Source organism: Siphateles boraxobius, unplaced genomic scaffold (assembly GCF_051911475.1).
Source record: "Siphateles boraxobius isolate OS27281-9 unplaced genomic scaffold, OSU_SipBor_1 25, whole genome shotgun sequence".
Taxonomy (NCBI): Eukaryota; Metazoa; Chordata; class Actinopteri; order Cypriniformes; family Leuciscidae; genus Siphateles; species Siphateles boraxobius.
Genome location: NW_027508866.1, coordinates 34,591,755 through 34,618,240, shown reverse-complemented (window position 1 = coordinate 34,618,240; position 26,486 = coordinate 34,591,755). Strand labels below are relative to the sequence as shown.

The 26,486-nt window shown below is 38.0% G+C and overlaps 2 protein-coding genes across 7 annotated transcripts; one reads left to right on the top strand and one right to left on the bottom strand.

Moving 5' to 3' along the window:
* Window positions 1-1,911: 1,911 nt before the first annotated feature.
* On the bottom strand, window positions 1,912-3,195 carry pnx (posterior neuron-specific homeobox). The gene is made up of 2 exons (XM_077243751.1): window positions 2,965-3,195; window positions 1,912-2,432 (listed from the first exon to the last, which is right to left on the bottom strand). Exons 1-2 carry the CDS (start codon window positions 3,095-3,097, stop codon window positions 2,014-2,016), a joined length of 552 nt encoding a protein of 183 aa, XP_077099866.1. The 5' UTR covers window positions 3,098-3,195; the 3' UTR covers window positions 1,912-2,013.
* A 3,577-nt stretch (window positions 3,196-6,772) lies between these two features.
* Window positions 6,773-26,403, top strand: ash2l (ash2 like, histone lysine methyltransferase complex subunit). 6 transcript variants are annotated; one of them, XM_077243737.1, is made up of 17 exons: window positions 6,795-6,924; window positions 7,509-7,575; window positions 8,479-8,624; window positions 8,707-8,795; window positions 10,662-10,756; window positions 10,842-10,937; window positions 11,045-11,140; window positions 14,635-14,710; window positions 14,790-14,825; window positions 16,827-16,929; window positions 17,909-18,126; window positions 18,846-19,013; window positions 19,553-19,746; window positions 19,919-20,011; window positions 20,096-20,194; window positions 24,669-24,728; window positions 25,691-26,403. In XM_077243737.1, exons 1-17 carry the CDS (start codon window positions 6,878-6,880, stop codon window positions 25,796-25,798), a joined length of 1,791 nt encoding a protein of 596 aa, XP_077099852.1. In that variant the 5' UTR covers window positions 6,795-6,877; the 3' UTR covers window positions 25,799-26,403. The 6 variants fall into 6 exon arrangements, with proteins under 6 accessions (XP_077099853.1, XP_077099852.1, XP_077099854.1 ...); XM_077243739.1 differs by having other exon boundaries at window positions 6,798-6,924; window positions 14,808-14,825; XM_077243741.1 differs by lacking the exon at window positions 6,795-6,924 and adding an exon at window positions 7,037-7,060.
* Window positions 26,404-26,486: the final 83 nt, after the last annotated feature.

Genomic DNA, 26,486 nt, shown 5'->3' with positions numbered 1-26,486 from the left:
TGTGTTCAAAGGTTTGGGGAAAAGTAAGACAGTCTTTGCTGCTTAATATTTTGTGAAAACCTTAATACACTACCATTATACACTACCATTCAAAAGTTTGAGGTGAAGTAAGATTTAACCCTTATATTGTGTTTATTGGGTCAATTTCAACCCGAATATGTTAGGTAATGTTATTGCATTGGACTAAAACTTACTGATTTCTCTTACACAGGGTTTAACTACTTTCCAAAAATGCTTGGATCATTTTTGTACTTTTTTGGGATCTTCCAAAAATAAGCGGCCTACAAAAAATAGCATATAAATCTCTTGTTATGCTATATTATCACCAAATATTGCACTCAATCTTTTTCTCAACTTGTTTTCTTTCAGTTAGGACAGGTTTTGTATTTATTTTTGAAATACAATAGTTTGATCTGAGCTTATGCACCTCCGTTTTTGAGTGGGAAAAAAGCAGTATTAATAATACAAATGAAACACCAATGATAACTGATCAAAATTTGAAAGCAAATCATCATATTAGAATGATTTCTGAAGGATCATGTGACTGAAGACTGGAGTAATGATGCTGAAAATGTAGCTTTGATCACAGGAATAAATTATATTTTATAATATATTCAAATAGAATACAGTTCTTTTAAGCTGTAATAATATTTCACAACATTGCTGTTTTTACTGTATTTTATATTAAATAAATGCAGCCTTGGTGAGCATAAGAGACGTCTTGAATTGAATTGAGTTCATACTTTAATAAATCAAACCTGGTTTGATTCAGCAGAAGGTACAAAGGCAGATTTGGCCAGATTTTTATTTATTTTTTTGCTTTTATTACAAACAATGTTTTCATTGAGCAAATGAGATGAAACCGGAGTACTAAAGCCACTCAGTACCAAATAAGGTCTAAAAGTCTTCTAAGAGAGTGTAGTTTGCAGAAATGGCACAGATCTGCCTTCATGATTTTGGAAAAACACACTCACTCAGTCAGTGGTTGTTTCTTCATATTTCTTCTCTTAACCTTCACTGGTTGTCAAACGTGTTTGCTCTCAACTTTGCCTTGTAGAGCAAAGTTAATTGAAACCAACACATTTATGACTCCATTCCTGGTTAGACTTGCATGAAGCAAACTGAATCAGAATGTGGGGAATTAAAGAATCTTCTACACGGTTCTCTTGCAACCATGAAAAAGCAACTATTTATTGGTGGTGCCAACGGACATCTGATATTAATCAGATCCATGTGCTGAATTACAGACAGATGTGTTTCTGTTGGAGTCATTCAAAACGTTTGCTCATATTCATCATCTTCCATCATGAGCCATGGAGGCTGTATCTGTGACACAGTTCTGCTCTTTATCATCTGATTTCCTGTCTTTCTGCCCTCCATCTGTAAATGAATCTAATGCTGGTTTTAACTCACTCATTTGTGACTTACAGTTTCCATAACACTTGGCGTGCACATATTGGCTATATTAACTTATTTCATCAAGTCTAAATCAAGCCTGATTTTATATTTTGGGAAATATGAGTGAAACAGTGAAATTCAGCTAGCAGTTGCTCAGAGAAAATAACGCAATTAAGACCATGCATGTTTCATAAGCATTTAATTTATAACAAAATATATTGTTTTTCCATTGACCTCACATATAACTTTCTGAAATGGCAAAGCAAGATAGTCGAAAGTGCAAAAATACAAACTTTATTGTAATATTTCAATTACTTGAAATACTAAAATGAGGTATAAATATAATTGTCAAAGGCATTATAAATATTATGACAAGGATTTAAAAAATTAAATATCACATTAAATATATAGCTGTTGTTCATTCACTTTTAAAAACACTTTCTTCAGCGGTTCTTTTGAGCACCTTTAAACATGAACTTTCTTGAGATTCAATATGGACAGATCTAAAAAAAAGTTACTGGTTCTTTAGATCAGCATACTGGTTTCTGTTCTTTAACCCTCTAAAGAACTACACACTAAAAATGTTCTCTGATGCCATCATGCTATAAAAGTAGATCAGAACATCATGAGGCTCTGGTGATGGTAAGATGGGTTCAGGTAAGGTGTTTGTGGTGCTGGGTAATAATGCACATGATTTGCGTGATGTCCAGGCAGTGCGTACAGAAAAGAGTTCTGCGCAAAGGCAGGAGGTGCAGAACGGTTCTGCTCCTCTCCTTCTTGACCATCTTGTTCCTTCTTCCATTTGGTGCGCCGGTTCTGAAACCAGATCTTGACCTGTGTTTCAGAAAGATGGAGAGCTGTGGCGATGCAGTGGCGCTCAAACACGGACAGATAGTGGCTGTTCTGGAAGCTTCGCTCCAGGATGCGCAGCTGATCCAGTGTGAACGCGGTGCGGATCCGCTTTGACTTTCCCTTTGTGCCAGAAATGCTGGAGATGTCCTGAGATGAAGTTGTCTTGACAGTTTCTTTATTTACTGAAATGTGAGAAATTTCCATTACAACATTATAATCAGTGTGTGAATTATTTAATTTAAATTGTATTTTGAATCCCCAGCTAACAAATTTGCTCTATGAACTTTTTGCTAATATCCCCATTAAGTTATGAAATCGTTAATGAGTTTAAAGCGTTTTAAAAACCTTTTTGGCTATTCGAATTCGAATGTTAATGGAAAATTCAATTTTGTAATTTTACAAACATTACGGGAATTTTACTTCAGAATGTTCTCTGAACGTTCTATGGAAAAAAAACTCGGATGAGGTCCAACTAAAATGTTTCAGAAAAAAACAAACACCATACACTGCCCTCTCCTGGAGAATCACCTGAAGGATTTAACATTTGGATATTTTCAAAATAAGTCTCTTGCTCGCTTTGTTTTTTTTGTTGAAATTGGTCGTTACGTAATCACTATTTTCTACAACTACATAAAAATGAATGTAATACATTTTTAAACATACTGCTTAACTTAAAACGTATTTTTTTTGATCATATGAATGGCTGAAACTCACTTGAGCTTTCCTGCGTCCTGAAATCTCTCTGCGTGTCCTGATGCTTCCCGTTGAATTTGGAGGAATCCAGAATGTCTGCGATGGAAAATGAGGTTTTTCCCTGCAGTGCAGAATTGCCAGTTCCTTCATGCATCCTGACAGTCCGTTCCAAGAGCAGCAAGTAAATGTGTCCGTATAACTACACTAATGTGATATCGGACTATCTCTCCGCTTATATACATCTCAAACAGACACGTGTAAAGTTAACATATTAAAGGACCTCAGTGTGTTTAAACCAAACCTTTAAACTCCTCCTTTACACACTTTAACATGTGAATGCGTCTCAGTGGGTGACACGTTTCCTTTGCAATTTATTGCCCTGCATCTGGTTAAAATGTTCCCTTTTCTGAAGAGCCGTGTAGTTTTTTGTATCAGTGCTGGTCGTTATTTGCAATTGTGTGATTTTACGGTGGTCGAGCGCGTGAGAAGCTGTTGTGATGCTAATTAATCGACTAAAGTCTTCCAGGAGAAAAGTTCTGAGGTGAGCATGATTAAAATTAAACTAAAATAATAAAATGAGAATAAATTAGATTTATTTATTAGATTAATACCTTTAGGAAAAAGGTCAAATTAAATTATTGCTGTCGAACCGATTAATCACATATTACATAAAAGTTTGTAAGTGTGTGCGTATGGCGATTAATCGATTTGACAGCACTTGTGTGTATATATATATATATATATATATATATATATATATATATATATATATATATATATATATACACACACACGTGTATTAGATATTTGTATTAAAATTCACAACTTTAATTTTAAGACATGCCTATATATTTTATAGAATATTTATATTTAATATTTATTTAAAAATAGAAAGTAAAATATATTTTTCTCTAAATGAAAAAAATAAAAATGCAATTTTGATATTTTCTACAGAAAAACAACAATGACTACTGCTCTGTACAAAACTAAGCAACAATTAAACTTCTCAGTACATTGCATAATTGAATGCAAAATGCACGTAGTGACTTCCTCATTAAAAAACAAACACTTTATAAACGCTTTACACTTTGTGTTTAGAAAAGTATTTGTTTTAATTGGCATGTTAAGATCTAAAAAGCTCTTATGCATGCAGGCAACGAAGATTGCAGAAGCAATTTTATGTTGCAACATCTAATGCAGCACAAAGTGTGCTCCTCTCCACCTTGATGAGTTGTGTGCACAGTGGGAGTATCCAGACAAAGGCTTTATGATGTTGTAAATAATGCACCTCCAGAGGTGGCCCTCCATGGCAGCTGCCAGGCGCCAACGCCAACTATGCTTCTGGTATTCACTGAGCGAGGCTTAGCCGGCCCACCAGGACAATTAGCAGATGTCACCAGTGTCTCTGACCCTGCCTGACCTGCGTCTTTGTCCGGGCCGCTGAGGATGAGGAGGTGCGCCAGCAAGGGTCCTGCAGAAGGAGTGTGCCTGGAGCTTTCCTGCTTTACAGCTCAATTACACATGAGAGGTTCTCTAGTGGTGCTGTTGAAAACAGATTAACCTTATTAACCTACACTTCTTTCTTAGAGTCTTTTGAAGTTGAACACGTATAAATTATTGACCACTGTGTGGGTCAGCTGATATGGACTTTAATTGCCAATGTGTTTTTAAAAAAGCCAAATACATGTGCCATAACTCCCTTAAGATTTTGTTTAATTGGATGCATGAAAATTATTGCATCTGAAAATAATCTTGAACATTTAATCTATTTTTTTAAACAATTTTGTCCATGATATCATATATTTGCAATTGTGTGATTTTACGGTGGTCGAGCGCGTAAATAGCTGTTGTGATACTAATTAAAATCGACTAATGTCTTCCAGAATAAACGTTCTGAGGTCTCTGGAATAGCATGTTTAAGTTAAACTAAAATATTGAAATAAATTAATATAAAAAAGTATTTATTATTATCGAATTTAGAATTAAACTGAATATTTAAAGTAAAATATTTATATTGTGAAATATTATTGCAATTTAAAATAAGTTTTCTATGTGAATAAATTGTAAAATGTAATTTATTCCTGTGATCAAAGCTGAATTTTCAGCATCATTACTCCAGTCTTCAGTGTCACATGATCCTTCAGAAATCAGTATAATATGATTTGCTGCCAAGAAACATTTCTGAAGCATTTCTGCTTCATATTTTTGTTCTTATTTTCACATTTTCAAATCATATCTTACAAAAGATTGTTTTTGTATGTGTGTGTGTGTGTGTGTGTGTGTATATGTGTATATATATATATATATATATATATACACACACATATATACATATGTATTTATTTTTGTATGTGTTAGTTTCTAATTTAATAAAAATTGGCAAAACATTTAAATAATTTTAAGAGACATGCTTATTTGTTTCATAAAATATTTACATTTTACATTCATTTAACAATTAAAATCTAATATATATTTTTGAAAATAAAAATAATTCTCCAGGTTGTTCTGCAATTAAATGAACCTGTTAGGGATTCCTGTATTACAGACTCGGCACAATGTCATGTGTATGTTAGGAATTATTCATTCCATCTAAAAAAAATTTGCTATTCTGTTTTTTCTTTTAAAAAAAAATCATTTTGTGATGCCATGATAGCATGCGATATGATTGTATTTTTGAGTTTGATTTTTTTTTTACAAAGTGTTGATTCAGAATAAACCCATGAGGGGTCATTCTGTCTGTACGTCACAGATGGCCAACAATACATCAGCGAGATGGACAGAGAAAACAGCATGTATAGGAACAATCCTCTTTTACATGCCATCAACAAGGCAATTCTCTCTCCGCGGGCGTCTGACCTCTCCGCGTAACAACAGTCCATCACATAACTGTCCTGCAGTTTCAGAGGAACAAAGGGATGTTTTAGTAGTAATAGATGTTTAAACCGTGTTTTACAAGTTTACGATGGATCTGATGTCCACTGTGTATTGAAAGAAAGAGACACTTTGATTTGTGGAGTTTGTTTGCATCACGTTCAAGCATCTGTCCATACAGGAAGAAACTAGATGACATTTTTGCTGTTAAACACTTGTTTTAAAATAAATAGGGTTGTTAATCTAAACTACAAAACTTAAATTGATAAAATAATAAAAGAAAACCTTTACAATTAAATAATTAAATAAACTATGAGTAAAGTTTGATGACAAACGTTGAGGTTGCCTTGACAAAGCCAGATCTGAAAGTTTAAAATAACTTTGAACCGCTTAAAGTTTGAAGGTTTTACTCAGAGAAAGTTAAAAAAAAAATGTTACTAGCATGTTTTAACATGGTGCTAGCATGATTTAACACACTGCTAACATGTTTTAGCATATTGTTAGTATGTTGCTAACATGTTTTAATACATGATGTCATTTTAACATGTTGCTAGCATTATTATCATGTTGCTAGCATTATTATGATGTTGCTAGCATTATTATCATGTTGCTAGCATGATTTAATACATGATTTAATTTAACACATTGCTTGCATGTTTCAGGATGTTACTTACATGATTTAACATTTTGCTAAGATGACTTCGCATTTCGCTAGCATGAATTAGCATTTTGCTCATGTTTAAAATGGGTTTTTAAAATAATTAAAAGTCTTAACAATACAAAAAACAAATAAATAAATAACCTTGAAGGACAAACAACACATGGTTAAAAAGATCAAGTCTTTTTAAAATACTATACTATACTATACTATACTATACTATACTATACTATACTATACTATACTATACTATAATACTACTGCTTTCCACAGTAATTCAACATCTATCCGACAGGTGTCAGTGTGTGTGTGGCCACAGGGTGGATCGGTGGATCACGGACAGTATGGCAGCGATGAAGCCGCTGTGTTATCGCGAGATTAGAATCTCTGGTCGTCATTTGAAAGATGGCTGCTGAGGCGCGTTCTGTGACCGAGAGAGACACAGCAGACGGGTGAGAACCAATTAAAACTCACTTTATTCAATGAAAACACTGATATTGGGTAATTAAACACATGAACAGATCTATAGTGCATCTCTGTGATATTAATATCGCTTTTTAACGCATAAACACCACAGCAGCACTCGAGTCAAGTGTTACAATGAATTGATGGTGTTTTCACGATGTTTCGTCTTATTTATTTGAGATTTGCCCCCTGCGATCTTTAATTTGACGCTTATTTAATGAATATACTGATAGTTCTTACTGTAAATAAACATGATATTACCGTATTTACCCTAAAGGTCCTTGCCAAAACAAAATATTCGTTACTCTGACTGAGTTTAATTTAATTCATACACCCCACCTCTGTTGTGATTTGCATGCTGTCACTCATCAGAGCTGTATAGTAAATAAGTGCTGATGATCAACTGCATAATAAATGATATATAGATGTCAGTGGTGTTGATATGTAACGTTAAATGTGGGCTGTGATGTGTGAATGAGCTCGTGGTTATGATATGACCCCCTTAATGAATTAGTTACTGATCAGTCCTGGCAGTTTTATATCTCATATTCTCACATGTGTGTTTTTGCAGCGATTCTTCATTTGGAGATCTGACCACAAACATGGAGACTGAGTCTTCCAGTGGAAAAGATACAATGGTATTGTGTTTGACCCATGAGGAAGTGTACTTTATAAATATAACACGCATTACTTCTCTTATTGTGTATGATTTTCACTATTTCACATATTGTTTGTCTTCTTAACTGCTATTTTTGTATTTATATACTATTATAGTATTTATTAATATTTTGAATTAGCCTTTATTTTTATATTTTTAGTTTTCATTTAAATTTTAGTTTTAGCAATTGTTTATTTACTTTAGTCATTTTTATTTTATGTATGTTCATATATTCATATTTATGTTGCTTTAATTTCAATTTTAGTACTTTAACATAAACACAAACACAAACATAGACCCATTTCAGTTAGGCTAGTCAAACATGTTGTTTAAGTTAAAGTTTTTCATCTAATAATATATATATATAATTTATTTCAGCTTTATTTCAATTACTGATTTTTTCAATAGTTTTCGTTTTATTTAACATTAACACCACTGCTTCTTAATTATTTTATTGAAATCAATTCCCAATGGATAATTAAATATAACATTTTGTATATAAAAGTCCTAATACCTCATTGAATATTCTGTCACTTGAAATGTCAAGTTACCTTTATTTCTATCGTGCTTTATACAATAGAGATTTTTTCAAAGTAGATTTACAGAAATAAAAAGAACAATAATGATTCATTGATGTAAACAGAACTCAATTCAATTCTGCTGTAAAGCAGCTCTAAAAAGACAATAGTGTCATTATTCAGATGAATCCAGTTCAGTGTTGATTCATTTTTGTTCAATAACTATAAAGTACATCAATTTTGAAATGAGTTAAATTCAGCTATAACCATTACAGAAGTCAAATGGCTAAAGAATGTGCTGTTTCATGGTGACTTTCAAGCAGGTTTTCAGAACAACATAACATTGTGTGTGTTTGGGTCCTCAGGACACGGCCGGGGACAGTTCTGAGGCGGCGGACACACAGACGGGTTCTGGAGACGATGAGAGCGGCCGTCAGCTGGGGGAAGTGGAGCTGCAGTGTGCGCTTTGCATGAAGTGGTTTACAGCAGACACGTTCAGCATTGACACGGCGTGCGTTGCTCTCTTTATTATCTGAGATGGACGGGTGTCACACGTGCATGTACTTACGCCGTCTGTTTTCTCATTCCTGCAGAACTTGCCTGCCGTTCATGACAAACTATGTGTTTCACTGCAACGTGTGTCACCACAGTGGGAACACATACTTTTTGAGGAAACAAGCAAGTGAGTGGATTTGTTGAATTAGTGAGCACATTACAAGCCAAACTTAAATAGAAAATCTCTGTAGCCATTTGAAATGAGAGGCAACTACTGCAAAGATTCTACAAACATGTAGTATGAGCAGTTGTTTTTAAACAGAGTGGTCTGACTCTAGATTTGAGAAATGATTCTACATAAACATACTTGCACAAAACCAAAACAGCAGACTGACTATATATATATATATATATCATATTCTTGGTTTTTGCTGTACATTTCCATTTTTGCGCTTATAAACACTACTTTATGTGGAGCGTACCTGCAAACTTGTCGCTTTTCGGCGACAATCGCCGTTTTCTTGGTCAATTGGGTCATTTACGTGAATTGTGTAGAACCGGGAGTTTTTTTTTTTTTAGGGGAGGGGGTACGCCATTTTTTCTGCTGACCAAAATTTCGTTATTTCAAATGTAGGCGCGTTGCGCTTGGTAAGCGCGCTCATAATCCGCCTGAGCCACCACAACATTGCCCAACATAAAATGGCAAACGTAATGCAAGCGGAACGAAACTTCTAGTTATTGTGTGGTTGACGGACCGTTTATCAGTTTGGACCAAAGTAGCGCGAGCCGATCTTGATCAAGCGACACTGTTACTACACAGCGCTAATAAGAGATCCAGTAAAGGAAGCATTTGAATTTGCCACAAAAGTAATAACATCGCTGCGACTCCTGCGAGATCTAGTGAGAAACATTCACATTTGTCTGTTATTAACGGACAAAACAGCACTGACGTGGAAACCAGGAAGAAACATTGTGCCATGAATGAACTACCCAGTGTCCACAGATCAGCAACATTCAGCATGGACTTACTGTAGTAACACTAACTGCAACCATGGAAGTTTGGCAGGAATAGTAGGCTATAATGCCTTCAAGTAACATTACGTCGGTTTTATTTTGACATTATGAATACAATTGCTGCCCTCAAACTAATCTGAACTAAAATAAACCTTTGTTTATAACTACTACAATATTAGATTTCATTTTTTCCAAGGAGCTGTTTTGTTTTATATGCTCCTAAGAAGAGTCAATTATAGCTCCAGAATTGCTCAAAGTAAAAAAAAAAATCATAATTTATGATGTTAGTTTTAATTTAAAAAAAGAATAAAACAAATTAAATCAAGGAAATGACCTAAAACCTGGTAAACAGTAATTTCTAACAACATAGGGCTATTTAGATAGACAATCTGGCGAGCATGTTGTTTTAGGCTAATACACCAACAGCAAATTTCTGTTTAATAAAGCGCTCAGAAATGTGTCGTTTGCATATTAAAATCTCAAAAATTAAGATTTTTGGACCCCATCCGACCATCCCACCCCCTGCACCCCGCGCAAGACTGTCACCTTTTTTACTCTGAGGAGTTTGCAGGTCTGGTGGAGGTAAGAAGAAATAGAAAATGCTATCGAAACTATTCTTAAGACAGTCAGTTTCCCTTCAGAGACACATTCATATAAACCCCCACCCCAATTCAATATTTATATTTTTCTTCCTCTTTCAAAGCATCGCGAACAGTCTTCTGGTGCGTCTTCCTGTGCTCTCCTTTCCTCTTTATGTTCTTGTGTCCCATCTCTGTATAAACAATACTATAAACAGGACGTTAACACAGGACGGTTTACAATACTACTTTGTAATTTTCCACAAAAATTACATTTTGGGGAATAATTGCAATGCAGTTTGTGTTCAAGTCCAGAATAGAGATCGGACAAAAAAAAAAAAATATGACCGGTGCATCTCTAATTGTTGCATAGGTAGTGTGCAGTGAAGTACATCAGTATTACATTCTGAACATGTTTTTTTCCCAATCTTTTTAATTGTGGAATGGTTTTATGTCCACAGATCTGAAGGAGATGTGTCTCACTGCTTTGGCAAATCTGACATGGAGGTCCAGAACTCAAGAGGAGCATCCCAAAACAATGTTCTCTAAAGATAAGGTACACTTTCAGCTGAGGCTGACTGATTGTAGTGCCATGATTTTCATATTGTGGTTTCAGTGGTGTTGTTTGTTTTCTTGTAAAGGACATCATTCCTTTCATTGACAAATACTGGGAGTGTATGACGACCCGTCAGAGGCCTGGAAAACTGACGTGGCCAAATAATATTGTCAAGACTATGGTGAGTAATTAAGATGTTTGAGAGATTCTCTTGATTCTTAATTTTTTTATGTTTGTAATATGGATTATAGAGTTTCATAAAGGTTGACTTGTGTTGTTTGGACTCAGATTAAAGAGCGTGATGTTTTCCTGGTGAAAGAACATCCCGACCCCGGCAGCAAAGACCCTGAAGAGGACTATCCCAAATTTGGGTTGCTTGATCAGGTGCCACCCATAACTCTTTTTAAAGTGTTTTCTTACTTTATAGACAGAGTGGTTATTATCTGTGTTGCAATGCGGTTCAGAAAAGTATGGAATTTGATTTGAGTAATTTCCAGTTCTGAATGACTATGGGGGAAAAAGGAAACAGAATATGGAAAAATATTTGTTTCACAACTTTTTCCCCCATTCAGTATTCTAAAAATCTAAAATCAAGAATTTCTAAAAAAATAAATGTATCATTCAGTGGCAAAAGTTTAGCGATCATTGAATACAACTGAATGAATTCAAAGCAAAGGTTTTCATTACGCAAATCTGTTTGTCTTTAACATAAGCAAGTCTCTTTTGAACTTATGAACACTAAATGAATGCGCGTGTGCCACTCAAACCAGAAACCGATAAAAGGGCAAATCTAAATCGGACTGTACTTTGCTGTTTGGTGATCTTGCAACATCAAGATCAAACCGATGTGTCAGAGGTAAATTTAAGCAATTAATAAAGCGTTTTAGGTTCTTCATCATGTAAGTGCATGTTATCACTTTGAGAAAACCAATGAAAAAAAGAGAAAATGATATTCCAAATATAATGCAAAAAAATAATGCTGTATGAACCATTTATGTTAAATATGGTCTGAAAATTGTACAGGTAGGTTTGAAAATTAGAATTTTACATCCATTTTACACAGACGTAAAAACTTAATTATCTTGGAAACAGGACCCAATTTTTTTTATTTGTCAAATTTGAATTCAACACATCAATATACATTAAAAAATAGTCAATTTTACCTCTGAAACAGATGATTTATAAGAAATTGTAGAGCAGTGTTATGAATGAAGTGGAAGCGTTGCATTGTGGGATAGACTATTTGGGGGGCAAAAAAACGGACAGAATGCATTCTGTATACCAGTGGTCTTCACTATTTTTTTCATGAGTGCCTCACTGATAGGACAAAGTCAGGAGAGCCATTTTTACCGCAAAGTATAAAATTTACATCCAGTTATAAATACCATGTCTGCTTATCAATCTGTCACCCCCGAACATACAATATGCAATGCAATAAATACAAAAGGGTGGGGAAAAAAACATTCTTTATGATTTACCAGTCAAATTTGTAATTGAGGCTAGATGATTTCCCTTAATGACAAAAAAAATTAGGATTTCCAGAAAATAATGATTCCAGAATGACCTTAAGTAATTTTTTTCTACATTAGCCCATCGTGTATCTAACCATCCAAGAGCACATGCAGCGTTAAGAGCTGGAAAAGACCTCCATAACTGGCAACTCCGCAGAGACTGGATATGTTTACATTAGACATGTGCCGGTATTCGGTAATGCGATAAATCGCGGTAATGAATATGCACGATATTGTTATCGCGGGGACTTCGAAATACCGTGAAAAATAATAGATCCGAATTTAGATTTTTAGAACGCGCATCAGCTTATTTTCCATCAACCGCTTAAAAAAACAATGCGTATATGCTGCGCAAAACACATGTGCACTTTGATGTAAACAATCCCCACATCACATGTAGAAGCACTGTGTGAATGCAGTGTGCACTCTAGTCTAATGTAAACAATCCTCACATGGAAAAGAAGCACGGCGGAAGGAGGAACGCTGCCGACTATTTATCCCCCGCATGGCTGCCAACTCTCACGCATTCAGCAGCTTGAGACTCACGCAATTGACACTTTCACACGGTCTCGCGCCACACATCCATTTTCTCACGCAGAGAAAAATCGCGGAGCAAAGAGGACACTGACACCGACAGACTAGACAGAGCAGGTTACTTTTGATATGAAAAAAATATCAGCTCTCAGGTTTTATAACGAAATTCAGACAATAAATACTGTTTTGGTGCTTGTAAATGACGTGACAGATCGCGCGCCTCAGTTCAAGTAAACAGATCATCTGTTACTTTTTATTAAAGATACAGTACAACCCACCGAAAGGTACGTACTTTCGATCAATCAGTGTTTTTCAACCACGGAAAGAGGTCAATAACACTGCAGGAGAAAATTATGTCACAGAACGTTACATTTACCTCAGGAAAGCCATTTAATCTTAGTTGACTATAAGAAAATAGCTATAGAGAGGAGTATTTTGCTAAATATGTGCACTATATTACATATTTTAATATATGTTTACTTGTCATTATATAATTGTTATTATAATGAAAATTACGGCATATTACATTTTTATATTTATATTATTATTATATTTATATTGTATGCATTATATTTAATTTCTCTCTGTATGTTTACAGCATTATGTGAGATATATTTTTTCTTGAGAAAAAATTAAATGCAGGCTATCTACTGTAGCCTACCTAATATTTATCCAAATGAGTCAATATTGAATCAAGATTGAAATTAAATCCAAGAATTTAATTGAAATCATGAAAATTGTGTTAAGCAATAATACAAACAGTAGCCTCAGTAACTGTACCATGTAAACATTATAACATGTTGTCACTAAAAAATAAAATTAATGTTTTGACAATCACAATTACACATTGTGATGCAAGTTTTTTTTAGATACCCCCAATCCGTCTGTTTCTCTTGTGCAATTAAAATATCGTGATAATACCGTATACCGTGATAAAAGCTCAATCAATTAATCGCAGCATGAAAATTTGATACCGGCACATGCCTAGTTTACATGCATAACTTTTGTTTCAACCGGACTGAATTCATTCCGAACAATGAATCTGAATGTATTGTAGTTTACATGGACGCTAAACATCGTGATGTGATACATGATTGGGTTAATGTGCGCGTTTATAAATCAAAAGATTCAAATCGGAATATATTTTTTGACATGAGCACACTGCACAAATATACAAAGTTTCCCGCTGTTGTCGCTTAACCATTCTCCTACATTGGTTCTTTATTTGTTTTAAGCAGCAGACTTAATATTTATCCAATTCTGGTCATAATTTGGAGACTATGAACATATGTCCGTTGTGGAACAACCGTTGTGCCGTGCTGTTTGTATTTATCACGCAGTAAAAATGCCCAAAACCAGTCGTCTGTGGATGAGAATCTGAAACAAGGACGGGTGAGCTGTTGTCCTGCTTCACTTCACAGGCGCTGTGAAAGGAGGATTATAGAAAGATATGAAACTTTATTCATCAGGAGAACATCTCGTTCAGCGCGTCATACGTCATCCTTTCAGTTTTCAATCGATCAAGTGTTTACATGTTCTCTTGATAAACCACCTCTTTCAATCTGATCGAAATTATTTGTAATAGAACTGACACTTTGAGCTTTTAATGGGTTATGTTATAGCCCTACTTGTTTTTAATGTTTTTATGAAATATCTGTGGTGACTGCATGATCATATCACCGTATTATTTACAGCCATGCAAGCCACAAATTAAAGCTTGGCGAGCTGCGCAATGAGTAACACTACTAACATAACCAGTTTTCCGTTTTACTAATCTTAAAACTAATTTTATAATTTGAATTTGTTATATGTTCTGTATTTGGTTTTATTCAGGATCTGGGCAATATTGGGCCGTCGTATGACAACCAGAAGCAGGTGACAACCATCACAGGTGCTGGAGGGTTGAACGGTAAGACTGAATGCTCTAAACTCTAGAAATTGTTAAAGTTGCATATTTAATTCTGAATGCTGAGGGAGTTCCTTTAAAGCTGTGCGTTGTATTCCAGGTGGATCAAGTTTTTCAGGTGAATATGGATCGTTTTTGGTGTGGCTTTTGAAATCGGAGGCTGGTGTTTGGTTTGGTGCTCCTGTAACTTCCCCTCGCTTTGCATTGATCTTTTCCCTCTTGATTGACTTGCTTGCTCCTTTTGGCCACGTCTCCTCAATCTGCAGCCTGATGTCGGCACTATTCATGTTTCTGTGTGCTTGTGCCCCCTCTCTTCCCTGTTAGACAACGAAAATCTAACCGTCATGTCTTTTGGCACATATCAATGGACTGTCACTGAAGCATATTGCTTTCACACTTTATCGTTGTGTTTGTCAAACGCTGACCATTAGATTGAACTCAATCCCTGATCAACACTCAGCCGGGCTGCTCTGTTTGTAAACTGCTGCAAGCATTTAGGTTTTGGCTTTAAAGGTGCTGTATGTAAGTTTTTCACTGTACTAAAGCATAAAAATACCATATGTTTGCTGATATTTAGGAAACATGCTGAGTTTACATACTGTTTTCTCTAGAAAACACTTCTACTGTCAGTTAATTTACTTTGAAATGTCTGTTTTAGTCCATGCGAAAACGCACGTTGCCAATTTACCCAATTGTATTTCACCACCACAGGATGCCAGTTGTCGGAAAACAGCACATTGCAGCCAGCGAACAAACTGGGTCAGAGATCAGATTCTACCCGACCTAAAATGTAGAGGCCGACCGATTTATCGGTCTGCCGATATGAGCATGTCGCAGATATATCGGTATCGGCACATATGCCGCCGATGTGATTTTTATTTATTTTTTCATTTATTTTTTTTACAAAACATATAAAGCGGATAAAATGCTTGTTAATTTTGTTACTACATAGTTTGTCCAGCAGAGCGACAACGCCCGCGTCTGGTGTAGAGACAGTGTTAAAGCTCATTCTGCCTATAACGCTACGTTACAACATCAAGCAATATTCCAATAATTTATATAATTACAACACTTTATATAGGGCCATTTTCCGTAAATAGTAGTACATTGGTACATTTTGCTGACTAATTTAAAATAGTATAAAAGTACTGTACATATGAAATTAAACATGTTTTCATTATGGTTATGTTTTCATTATGGAGTTCTTCCTCCACTGGTAGAGACTAGAGGAATTAAGACTAATAATAGAAGATAATAAGGTTTTGCCAGTGACACTTTTGATATATTATTGATACAAATTTTTTTTTACATAACGTGACTAAATTAAAAGACAAAGTCATTAGTGAAGATTATGCAACCGTATTTAGAATATAATATAGAAAAGATCATACAATACAAACTAGTTTGGTTACAGCTCAAATGTTTCATTCTCATTCTATCATTCACCCTGCCTCCATTACACATTTTTGCCACAAGTGTTTGATCACAACATTTGAGTGATCATTGCAAAACGTGTTTATATTCTGTGTATGTATACTGTGTATTCTATTTACAGTACCAGTCAAAAGTTTGTACACACGAATGGGAAAGTGTGTCTTGGGAATGGGAAACTTTTAACTGGTACTGTACTATAATATACACATAAATAATATTGCTACTGTATTATAATATACACATAAATAATATCGGCCGATATATCGATATCGGGCTTTTTTTTTATAATATCGGTATCGGCCCCCATAAATCCATATCGGTCGGGCTCTACTAAAAGCCTCCGCACCCATCTAAAAATCTTTATGAACTGGAGTATATTAAACACAATATCAACTCATCATAAATCAACTCCTCAACTTGCGTAAGTCTTGTCTTCCATTGTCAATTGCGCTCGTTCCTGTTGCGTGTCTTCAATCTGGCAACCTGCGTGAGCTTTGATTCTGAGCAGGAGGAGCGGGGAAAACAACTCTCTCCGCTATTTTAGATTTGGACCAATTTCAACCGCTAGCTGTCAATCTCACATACTGCACCTTTAAGTTAGCTTTGGATGATCAGAGCATGTAAATCAGGCTGAGGTTGATTCTGCTTCAGTTTTTGAACCGAGACTGGTATGGATCTGTCACAGGTGGGCTTCCTCCAGCGGCTACAGGAAAAGGCAGAGGAGCCAAACGCAAACAACAGCAGCAACAAGATGGCGCCACAGCTGGAACGGCCAAGAGAACCCGCAGGTACGACAACAAGCACATCTTAAAGGATTAGTTCACTTCAGAATAAAAATTTCCTGATAATTTACCCCAATGTCATCCAAGATATTCATGTCTTTCTTCAGTCGAAAAGAAATTAAGGTTGAGGAGAACATTCCAGGATTTTTCTCCATATTGGAGATATGGACCTTTAATGCGTTGAAGGTCCAAATTGCAGTTTCAGTGCAGTTTCCAAGGGCTCTACATGATCCCAGCCAAGGAATAAGTGTCTTATCTAGCGAAACCATCGGTCATTTTCTAAAAAAAATTAGCATTTATATACTTTTTAACCAGAAATGCTCGTCTTGCGACTTCACGCATTACGTAATCACGCTGGAAAGGTCAGGTGGTGGTAACCTGACGTACGCGGCAACTCTCATTTTCTCCTCCAGCTTTGGAATCGTCTGACATCGTTGATTTACCTTTTATTTATTATTTTTTTATGTAAATGGCATTTGACTTAAGTCTTTGCACGTTCGCTTTGTAAACACTAGGTTGGTACTTCCGCCTACGTCACGCTTGACCTTATAACGTGATTACGTAATGTGTGGCGCATCAAAGCTGGTGCAAGATGAGCATCTGTGGTTAAAAAGTATACAAATATATATATTTTTTTTTTTGAAAATGACCGATGGTTTGACTAGATAAGACTCTTATTCATCAGCTTGGATCGTGTAGAGCTCTTTGAGGCTGAATTGAAACTGTAATTTGGACCTTCTACCCGTTGATAACCGTTGAAGTCCATTATATGGAGAAAAATCCTGGAATTTTTCCCTCAAGAACCTTAATTTCTTTTTGACTGAAGAAAGAAAGACATGAACATCTTGGATGACAAGATGTGAACTATAGATGTGATTCTAAGTGAACTAATCCTTTAAAGACGACATGAAATGAAAGTTCACCCGATCTGTTTTGTAAATGCAAAAAAATCCTGAACGGAGCAAAACATTACTCTTTGTTTTAGTGACCCGCTGTTCTCAGCGCAACGCCTGCCACCTCATGGTTACCCTCTTGAGCACCCCTTCAACAAGGACGGGTATCGCTACATCCTAGCCGAGCCGGATCCTCACGCTCCTGACCCGGAGAAACTGGAGTTGGACTGCTGGGCCGGGAAGCCCATCCCTGGAGACCTGTACCGCGCGTGTCTCTATGAGCGAGTGCTGCTGGCGCTGCACGACAGAGGTACATGTGTCATCCAGGGGTGCGTTTCCCAAAAGCATCGTTAGCCAACTATGTTCGAGTTCTGTCGTTATCAGAATAGTTCAACAAGTCGGTGTTTCCCGAAACCATCGTTCCAACGAACATTCGCAAACAGAATCGTAAAGTTTTGTATTTGGAACAACAGCTCTCGATCTGTGGTTAGAAGCAGAGTTTCTTGTTTGCATGACATGTGGACTCAATAAATCTTTATCCTGAGCCAAATAACCAAGCTGGCATTCAGTACTATCTACACTATATATTTTATTTAGAATACATACAAATGTCATTTACGTCTTTTAGTTTGTCAAGAGATTTAAAGCACCGTTTTTGAAGAGTGCGCATGTGTGAACGTGCTCTACTATGTAAGAACGAGCCGATGATTGAATCTGGAAATAAAGCAAGATAACTGAGAAAAATAAGAAATAGTCCTTAGATGCCATGTCTGTAATTTATATCAAAACATCAAGCGTTAATTCAATCTCGAACAGAACTAAAAAAAGTAGTTATTACTCCACCACGTGCGTGACACCATAAACCAAAGTGGTTGACGACCACTTTGCAACAATATGGTTTCGATAAACAGTCGTGACTAGCTAGTTGTTTTTTTCAACGATGCAGCATTGTACGGGAAACACACCCCAGAACAGCCAATCAAAATAAACCTTGTGCATGGTGGTTTACCATCTTTTTGACTGTTTCAGCTCCACAGTTAAAGATTTCAGATGACCGCTTGACAGTGACCGGAGAGAAGGGCTACTCGATGGTCCGAGCGTCACATGGGGTCAGAAAGGGCTCGTGGTATTTTGAGGTCACTGTGGACGAGATGCCTCCGGACACTGCGGCTCGGCTGGGCTGGTCGCAGCCTTTAGGTCTGTCCTGTAACCGCTTTTCAGCCTGCTAACAGTTGCTGTAGCTTTCCTTATAGTCCTTATAAGGAAAAGCTATTTGATTTGAATTGTTTTTGAAAGTCTCTTCTGCTCTCCAAGGCTGCATTTATTTGATATATACAGTGAAAACAGTAATATGTGGAAATATGTAATTTATTCCTGTGATCAAAGCTGAATTTTCATCATCATTACTCCAGTATTCAGTGTCACATGATTCTTCAGAAATCATTCTAATATGATGATTTGCTGCTCAAGTATTCATATTTGTACTATTTTATTACAATAAAATAATACTTTATAAAGTTTTTTTTAAAATAATAAATGTATTTATTTTTCATTTCACTTCTGTACCATTACATTTAAATAATTTGTTTTGGAGTCAGGGGAACTATTTTTGGGTTTGATTTACCTTTGTGTGTGTGTTTTTTACTCTCTTAACAATGCAATTTTGACTTGGTGCAACTTATACGGCAATATACTCTTCTTGTGTATTTACAGTGTTCATATGTCTTTTATCCCAGGAAACCTTCAAGCTCCTCTGGGTTATGATAAGTTCAGCTACTCGTGGCGCAGTAAGAAAGGAACACGCTTCCATCAGTCCTTGGGAAAGCATTACTCTGACGGCTACGGTCAGGGTGACATCTTGGGCTTTTTCATCCAGCTTCCAGACGAGACCGAAACCGCCAAGGCTCTGCCTGACACGTACAAGGACAAGGTATGAACAAACTGAATAGTTTGTTCTTTTATTTATTTTTTTAAAAACATTCTGGTATGATTTTTACTTTTAGTTCATGTCATCGGCTTGGAGGTCATCTCTGTGCTAGTGCTCGCCTGAAGGATAAAATTAATGTCAACTTAAGTGATAATATTGTTGATTCTCCTCAAAGGCGCTGATCAAATTCAAAAGCTACTTGTACTTTGAAGAGAAAGATTACGTGGACAAGGCCGAGAAGAATTTAAAACCCACCAGTATCAGCCGAGTGAGTGTTTCATTGCATTGTATTGATGCATTCAAAATATTGCATTATGATGTCATCACTGATGTCTCAGGTTTTTGTTTTTAGATGATATTTTTCAAGAACGGAGCGAATCAAGGTGTGGCCTATGAGAATCTGTTTGAGGGGATGTACTACCCCGCCATATCCCTCTACAAGAGCTGCACGGTATAAACTTTTTATTCTTTTTGTTTGTTTCTTTACACTACAATGGCATTTTGGGGGCCTGAAAATGCAGAATTTTTAAAAAAGGTTTCTTAGTGCAAGTTTTTGAAAACGATAAAAGTTTTTGTCTCCGCCTACAAAAACGTCTTCCATTTTATGACGTCATGCGTATTAAGTGTTCAGTCTATAGGCACACGTTAGTACTTAACAACCCAAACGACTACAGGACTGTGTTTGTGCTAGTCAAGATACTGAATATATTAACTCTTCTCCAGCAAAGTGTAGATTCACTACATCAATACCACTACTACGACCAGCAGAGACGCATTATTTACCTTGATCATGATTGTTTGTATTCACCGCTCAGTAGAAAAATACTTATGTGTGCAGGTGTGTAGTATTTCTTAAATCGCCAGCTACTGGGCTGGCTTGCATAATACAGCGTATTCTCGTTTTCGCAGGTCCGGGTGAACGGGGATCGTTTCGACAACATTGTAGTCTGCATGCAGAACTTTTCAAAAATGCAAAGGAAAAACCTTTCAGTTTTTAGAACATTGTTGTCTTCCAAACGTACCCTAAAAAGTCAGCTTTTCCCTTTTTTGTGAGTAAATCTAGACAAAATATTTCAACAGATATTCTTTGTTTATATGCAGCAGGAAAGAAGCGCTTTGATTTACTTTTTACTTGATTTACTTTTGATTTACTTGATTTATTGTGGATCTTGCCTTTGATTATGCACCGCCACAATTCTGGGGTCGAAAAGATTTTAATTGTTTTTGAAAAGACTCTTCTGCTCTCCAAGGCTACATTTATTTGATAAATACAGTAAAAACAGTAATATATGGAATATGTAATTTATTACTGTGATCAACGCTGAATTTTCAGCATCATTACTCCAGTCTTCAGTGTCACATGATCCTTCAGAAATCATTCTAATATGATGATTTGCTGCTCAAGAAACATTTTCTGATTTATCAATGTTTAAAACAATTGTGCTCCTTCATAACTGATACATTTTTCAGGATACTTTTATGAATAGACATTTCAAAAGAACTGCATTTAATTGAAATATAGAATCTTTTGTAACATTTATAAATTTCTTTTTACCGTCACTAATGATCAATTTAATGCATATATACAGAATAAATATATATATATATATATATATATATATATATATATATATATATACTTTTTTTTTTATATACTTACTGACCCCAAATCTTTTAAGAGGTAGTACACTTGCAAATTTGTGCTTTCTATCTGTAACTGTGTCTGTGGGTGATTCATTTTCACGGCATCACAGTTCATGTCCTCGTTTTTATTCGGCCCACATAACCGCATAGCCGCGTTTCCACTGTCGGGCTAGTGCGAGCCAGGGCTTTAAACGGGCTGTGCTGGGCTAAAAGTCCCCGGGCCTGTAGCACAAGCCCAAAACACCCTGCGTTTCCAATGTCGGGCCAGTGCGAGCCAGGGCTTTAAACGGGCCGTGCCGGGCTCTTAGCCCCCGGGCCTGTAGCACCGAGCCCAAAACACACTGCGTTTCCACTGTCGGGCCAGTGCGAGTCAGGGCTTTAAATGGGCCGTGCCGGGCTCTTAGCCCCCGGGCCTGTAGCACGAGCCCAAAACACACTGCGTTTCCACTGTCGGGCCAGTGCGAGCCATGGCTTTAAACGGGCCGTGCCGGGCTCTTAGCCCCCGGGCCTGTAGCACGAGCCCAAAACACACTGCGTTTCCACTGTCGGGCCAGTGCGAGCCATGGCTTTAAACGGGCCGTGCCGGGCTCTTAGCCCCCGGGCCTGTAGCACGAGCCCAAAACACACTGCGTTTCCACTGTCGGGCCAGTGCGAGCCATGGCTTTAAACGGGCCGTGCCGGGCTCTTAGCCCCCGGGCCTGTAGCACGAGCCCAAAACACACTGCGTTTCCACTGTCGGGCCAGTGCGAGCCAGGGCTTTAAACGGGCCGTGCCGGGCTCTTAGCCCCCGGGCCTGTAGCACGAGCCCAAAACACACTGCGTTTCCACTGTTGGGCTAGTGCGAGCCAGGGCTTTAAACGGGCTGTGCTGGGCTAAAAGTCCCCGGGCCTGTAGCACCGAGCCCAAAACACACTGCGTTTCCACTGTCGGGCCAGTGCAAGCCAGGGCTTTAAACGGGCCGTGCCGGGCTCTTAGCGGTCGGGCCTGTAGCACGAGCCCAAAACACACTGCGTTTCCACTGTCGGGCTAGTGCGAGCCAGGGCTTTAAACGGGCCATGCCGGGCTCTTAGCCCCCGGGCCTGTAGCACGAGCCCAAAACACACTGCGTTTCCACTGTCGGGCTAGTGCGAGCCAGGGCTTTAAACGGGCCGTGCCGGGCTCTTAGCCCCCGGGCCTGTAGCACGAGCCCAAAACACACTGCGTTTCCACTGTCGGGCCAGTGCGAGCCAGGGCTTTAAACGGGCCGTGCCGGGCTCTTAGCCCCCGGGCCTGTAGCACGAGCCCAAAACACACTGCGTTTCCACTGTCGGGCTAGTGCGAGCCAGGGCTTTAAACGGGCCGTGCCGGGCTCTTAGCCCCCGGGCCTGTAGCACGAGCCCAAAACACACTGCGTTTCCACTGTCGGGCCAGTGCGAGCCAGGGCTTTAAACGGGCCGTGCTGGGCTAAAAGTCCCCGGGCCTGTAGCACGAGCCCAAAACACACTGCGTTTCCACTGTCGGGCCAGTGCGAGCCAGGGCTTTAAACGGGCCGTGCTGGGCTAAAAGTCCCCGGGCCTGTAGCACGAGCCCAAAACACACTGCGTTTCCACTGTCGGGCTAGTGCGAGCCAGGGCTTTAAACGGGCCGTGCTGGGCTAAAAGTCCCCGGGCCTGTAGCACCGAGCCCAAAACACACTGCGTTTCCACTGTCGGGCCAGTGCAAGCCAGGGCTTTAAACGGGCCGTGCCGGGCTCTTAGCTCCGGGCCTGTAGCACGAGCCCAAAACACACTGCGTTTCCACTGTTGGGCTAGTGCGAGCCAGGGCTTTAAACGGGCTGTGCTGGGCTAAAAGTCCCCGGGCCTGTAGCACCGAGCCCAAAACACACTGCGTTTCCACTGTCGGGCCAGTGCGAGCCAGGGCTTTAAACGGGCCGTGCCGGGCTCTTAGCCCCCGGGCCTGTAGCACGAGCCCAAAACACACTGCGTTTCCACTGTCGGGCTAGTGCGAGCCAGGGCTTTAAACGGGCCGTGCTGGGCTAAAAGTCCCCGGGCCTGTAGCACGAGCCCAAAACACACTGCGTTTCCACTGTCGGGCCAGAAACTCCACAGCGCTTCACTAAAACACGCCAGTAACATGCCTCTCTGGAGCAACGTCACACTAAACCATAATTTCACCAACAAATGGAAGTTTCATCAGAAAACTAATCAGAAAGAAATGACCGGAAAAAGCGTGATCGCAAAACAAACATGATAAAAGTAACCGTTTGCTGGCATTTATGTGAATACTTGAATATTTAAAACCCAAGAATCGCTGTGTTACCACAGCTTTACAATAAAAAGTGATACATTGATCATATTGAATTAATATGTGTCAAGATTCCACATTAGTCATACAGAAATAAAGTGGTTTACCATTTACGGTCTATTTCAAAAAAGAAAGAAAACAGACTTATTCAGTCGCGTCTGTTTATTTGGTAGTTAAAGGACATATTTACATCACATCACATAATTTCTACAAATATGCCACCCAAAATACGACCTGGTGAGCTTTAGCACTCTCTCCCAGTAGACTACAGTTATAGTAACAGAGGAAGCTCCCCCAAAAAAAGTTGCTTTATTTTATGATAGTCCGAGACAGTAGGCTACTGACAGATCAAATAAAAACATGATTGTGATAGCCTTTATGATTTGTCTGATTTCTTCAAGCGTTCATATTTACCATGTTTACTATGGTAATGGTTAGTGTGCATAGTCTTTTGCATCACCTTATATTTCTACCTTATATGGTGATCAGAATCTACATCGGATCACTAACAGAAGGCGTTCAAACATGAAAGTGAGTTTTGAGGTAAATGATTTTAAAAGTCTTCAATGCTGATGTTAGCTGACAGAATCATCCGGCGCTGCCGTCTCCAGACTCAGATAAAGTCCGCCTCTGTTCGTAACCCCTCCTCAAGCCAGAACACCCTGGCCGTTGACCCCGAGGAAGCCCTTACGAGGCCCGATCCAGTCCCGGAAGTGACAGTGGGAACGCGACTGGTCCTGGCATGCACACGCACGCCCGCTTTTGGGCCGACAGTGGAAACGCGGCTAATGTGAAGTTTCCTCCAGTCCAGCTGACCTAGATATCTTTGACCCCTGCTTTAAAGCGTGTATCAAAAAACTGTCATTAGTTACTCTGTATATACTCTAGATGGTGCCGTATGAATGATGTGGAGATGATGCAATTGAAAGGAGCGTCACAAATCTATGAACCAAAACCAATGGGCCCATACAATTGTTAATGCTGTTTCCTCTCTCCAGGTGTCTGTTAATTTCGGACCACACTTTAAATACCCACCAAAAGACATCACATATCAACCAGTAAGTACTTGAATACTTTTCCTATTAGTACTGATTGATATATTCCTATGGGTAATTGCCAAAATAAAGGCATATTTCTACTAGGGCTCTGAGTTATGTTATAGATGATATTTTGTTAACAGCTCATTAAATAATTGCAATACCAAAATGATGGTTCGTTTTAAACTGAGACCGATGCATTGTATGATTGAAAGCAGGTGGACTTTGTACTACACCTTATTATTACCGGCTTTGGCCCTTTAATTCTAGCGAAGACATGAATACTGCGGATGACGAAGCATTAATCATAATGACATTCTAGGGAAGCGTGTGCTTCAGGGTTCCCACACTTCTTGAAAAAGTACTTACATTTCAGACACATGGATTCAAGGACTGGAAAGTATGTGAAAACAAAAAGTGCTTGAATTAAACAATAACTAAATTTTGTATAATGGTGTATCATTGTGCTATGACAAAACATTGGCCTTTATGTGCTGACTAAGCCAGAACAAAACGGCACTACTGAATGTGGGCTAAAGCAGGAAAAACCTGATAAAAAAGAGGCGTGAGTGGATGGATCGTGATCACGCACAGACGGTTCTGCATGATGAACGCGTGAAAAGCCTTTAACTAGCTCGATATCAGGGACGTGCAAATTCAATTAAGCTTGAACTACATAAAAATTACTTCTATTGTAATATATTTTTAACATTCCTGTGATAAAAGCTGAATTTTCAGCATCATTACTCCAGTCTTCAGTGTCACATGATCCTTCAGAAATCTCTCTTTACTTTGCAACAATGACTGATCATATTGAAGAGCATGTACATAAATATCAATATTTGTTTAGCTATAATGCCCAGTATTAAATTCTGCTTTAAATACAGTTAAAGTACAATGATCTGCAATGTTTTGAACTACTGTACCATGTTGTCTTTCATAGTTTTGATGGTGATGATTGTGGTTTTGTCGTGAATCCTCAGATGAGTGACATGGGTTGGGGTGCAGTCATTGAACACACGCTGGCAGACATGCTGTACCACGTGGAGACAGACGTAGACGGCCGGCGGAGCCCACCGTGGGAAGGTTGAAGACTGACACCGTCTGAGAACACAGACTGACTGATATGGATGCCCATGTGTCTGAAATCTATTCCCTCATGCTTTTCATGTATAATTCTCTGTCCAAGCAATGTCGAACATATTTGATTAAATCATCTGTTTTGTATCTGTTACAGTTGTACCCGTCCCTTTTTTTATGAGGTTTTTCTCATAGAAATCAAAGTGCATGTCTCATACTTCAGTTTTCTTTTTATGAAATATCATAGTGCACCAGAGCATGATGTTGATAGAAGAATCCAGTTAGATTATGATGTAATTGGGGTGGTGTCTTTTATGCAGGTGAACGTTTCGTTACATTTCCTCATACTGCAGATTTATCATGGTATCAGTCATCCGATTTCATTTCCTTCATCAGTGGTGTTTTTACCCTTACAGCACATTAACCTGTTTAAGGCAGACGTTCAGTTGTGTGTGTCTGACCTGAGAGTGTTCTGAGGTGTTTCCATTCATGTTTTTTTAATGTTGTTTATTTGTTCATTGGTTTGTAGTCATTCAGATAGGTGTAAAATATCTTTTTTTGTAAACCATGTTTTATACACAAACTTGTTTTAATAAAGTTACTCTAAAGACTTTAACCATTTATGTTTTCATACATGTATGTTTTGTGATATTTCTACACTGTTATTCAATATTTTATTTATCCAACAACCAAACACAA

Excerpts from the sequence above, each read along its gene's own strand:
- pnx (XM_077243751.1), bottom strand. The coding sequence starts at position 3,097 with ATGCATGAAGGAACTGGCAATTCTGCACTGCAGGGAAAAACCTCATTT. Across the intron at positions 2,433-2,964 it reads CAGGACGCAGGAAAGCTCAA|TAAATAAAGAAACTGTCAAG; the intron begins GTGAGTTTCAGC and ends CTCACATTTCAG.
- ash2l (XM_077243737.1), top strand. The coding sequence starts at position 6,878 with ATGGCTGCTGAGGCGCGTTCTGTGACCGAGAGAGACACAGCAGACGG. Across the intron at positions 6,925-7,508 it reads GAGAGAGACACAGCAGACGG|CGATTCTTCATTTGGAGATC; the intron begins GTGAGAACCAAT and ends GTGTTTTTGCAG. Across the intron at positions 16,930-17,908 it reads ACGGCCAAGAGAACCCGCAG|TGACCCGCTGTTCTCAGCGC; the intron begins GTACGACAACAA and ends TCTTTGTTTTAG.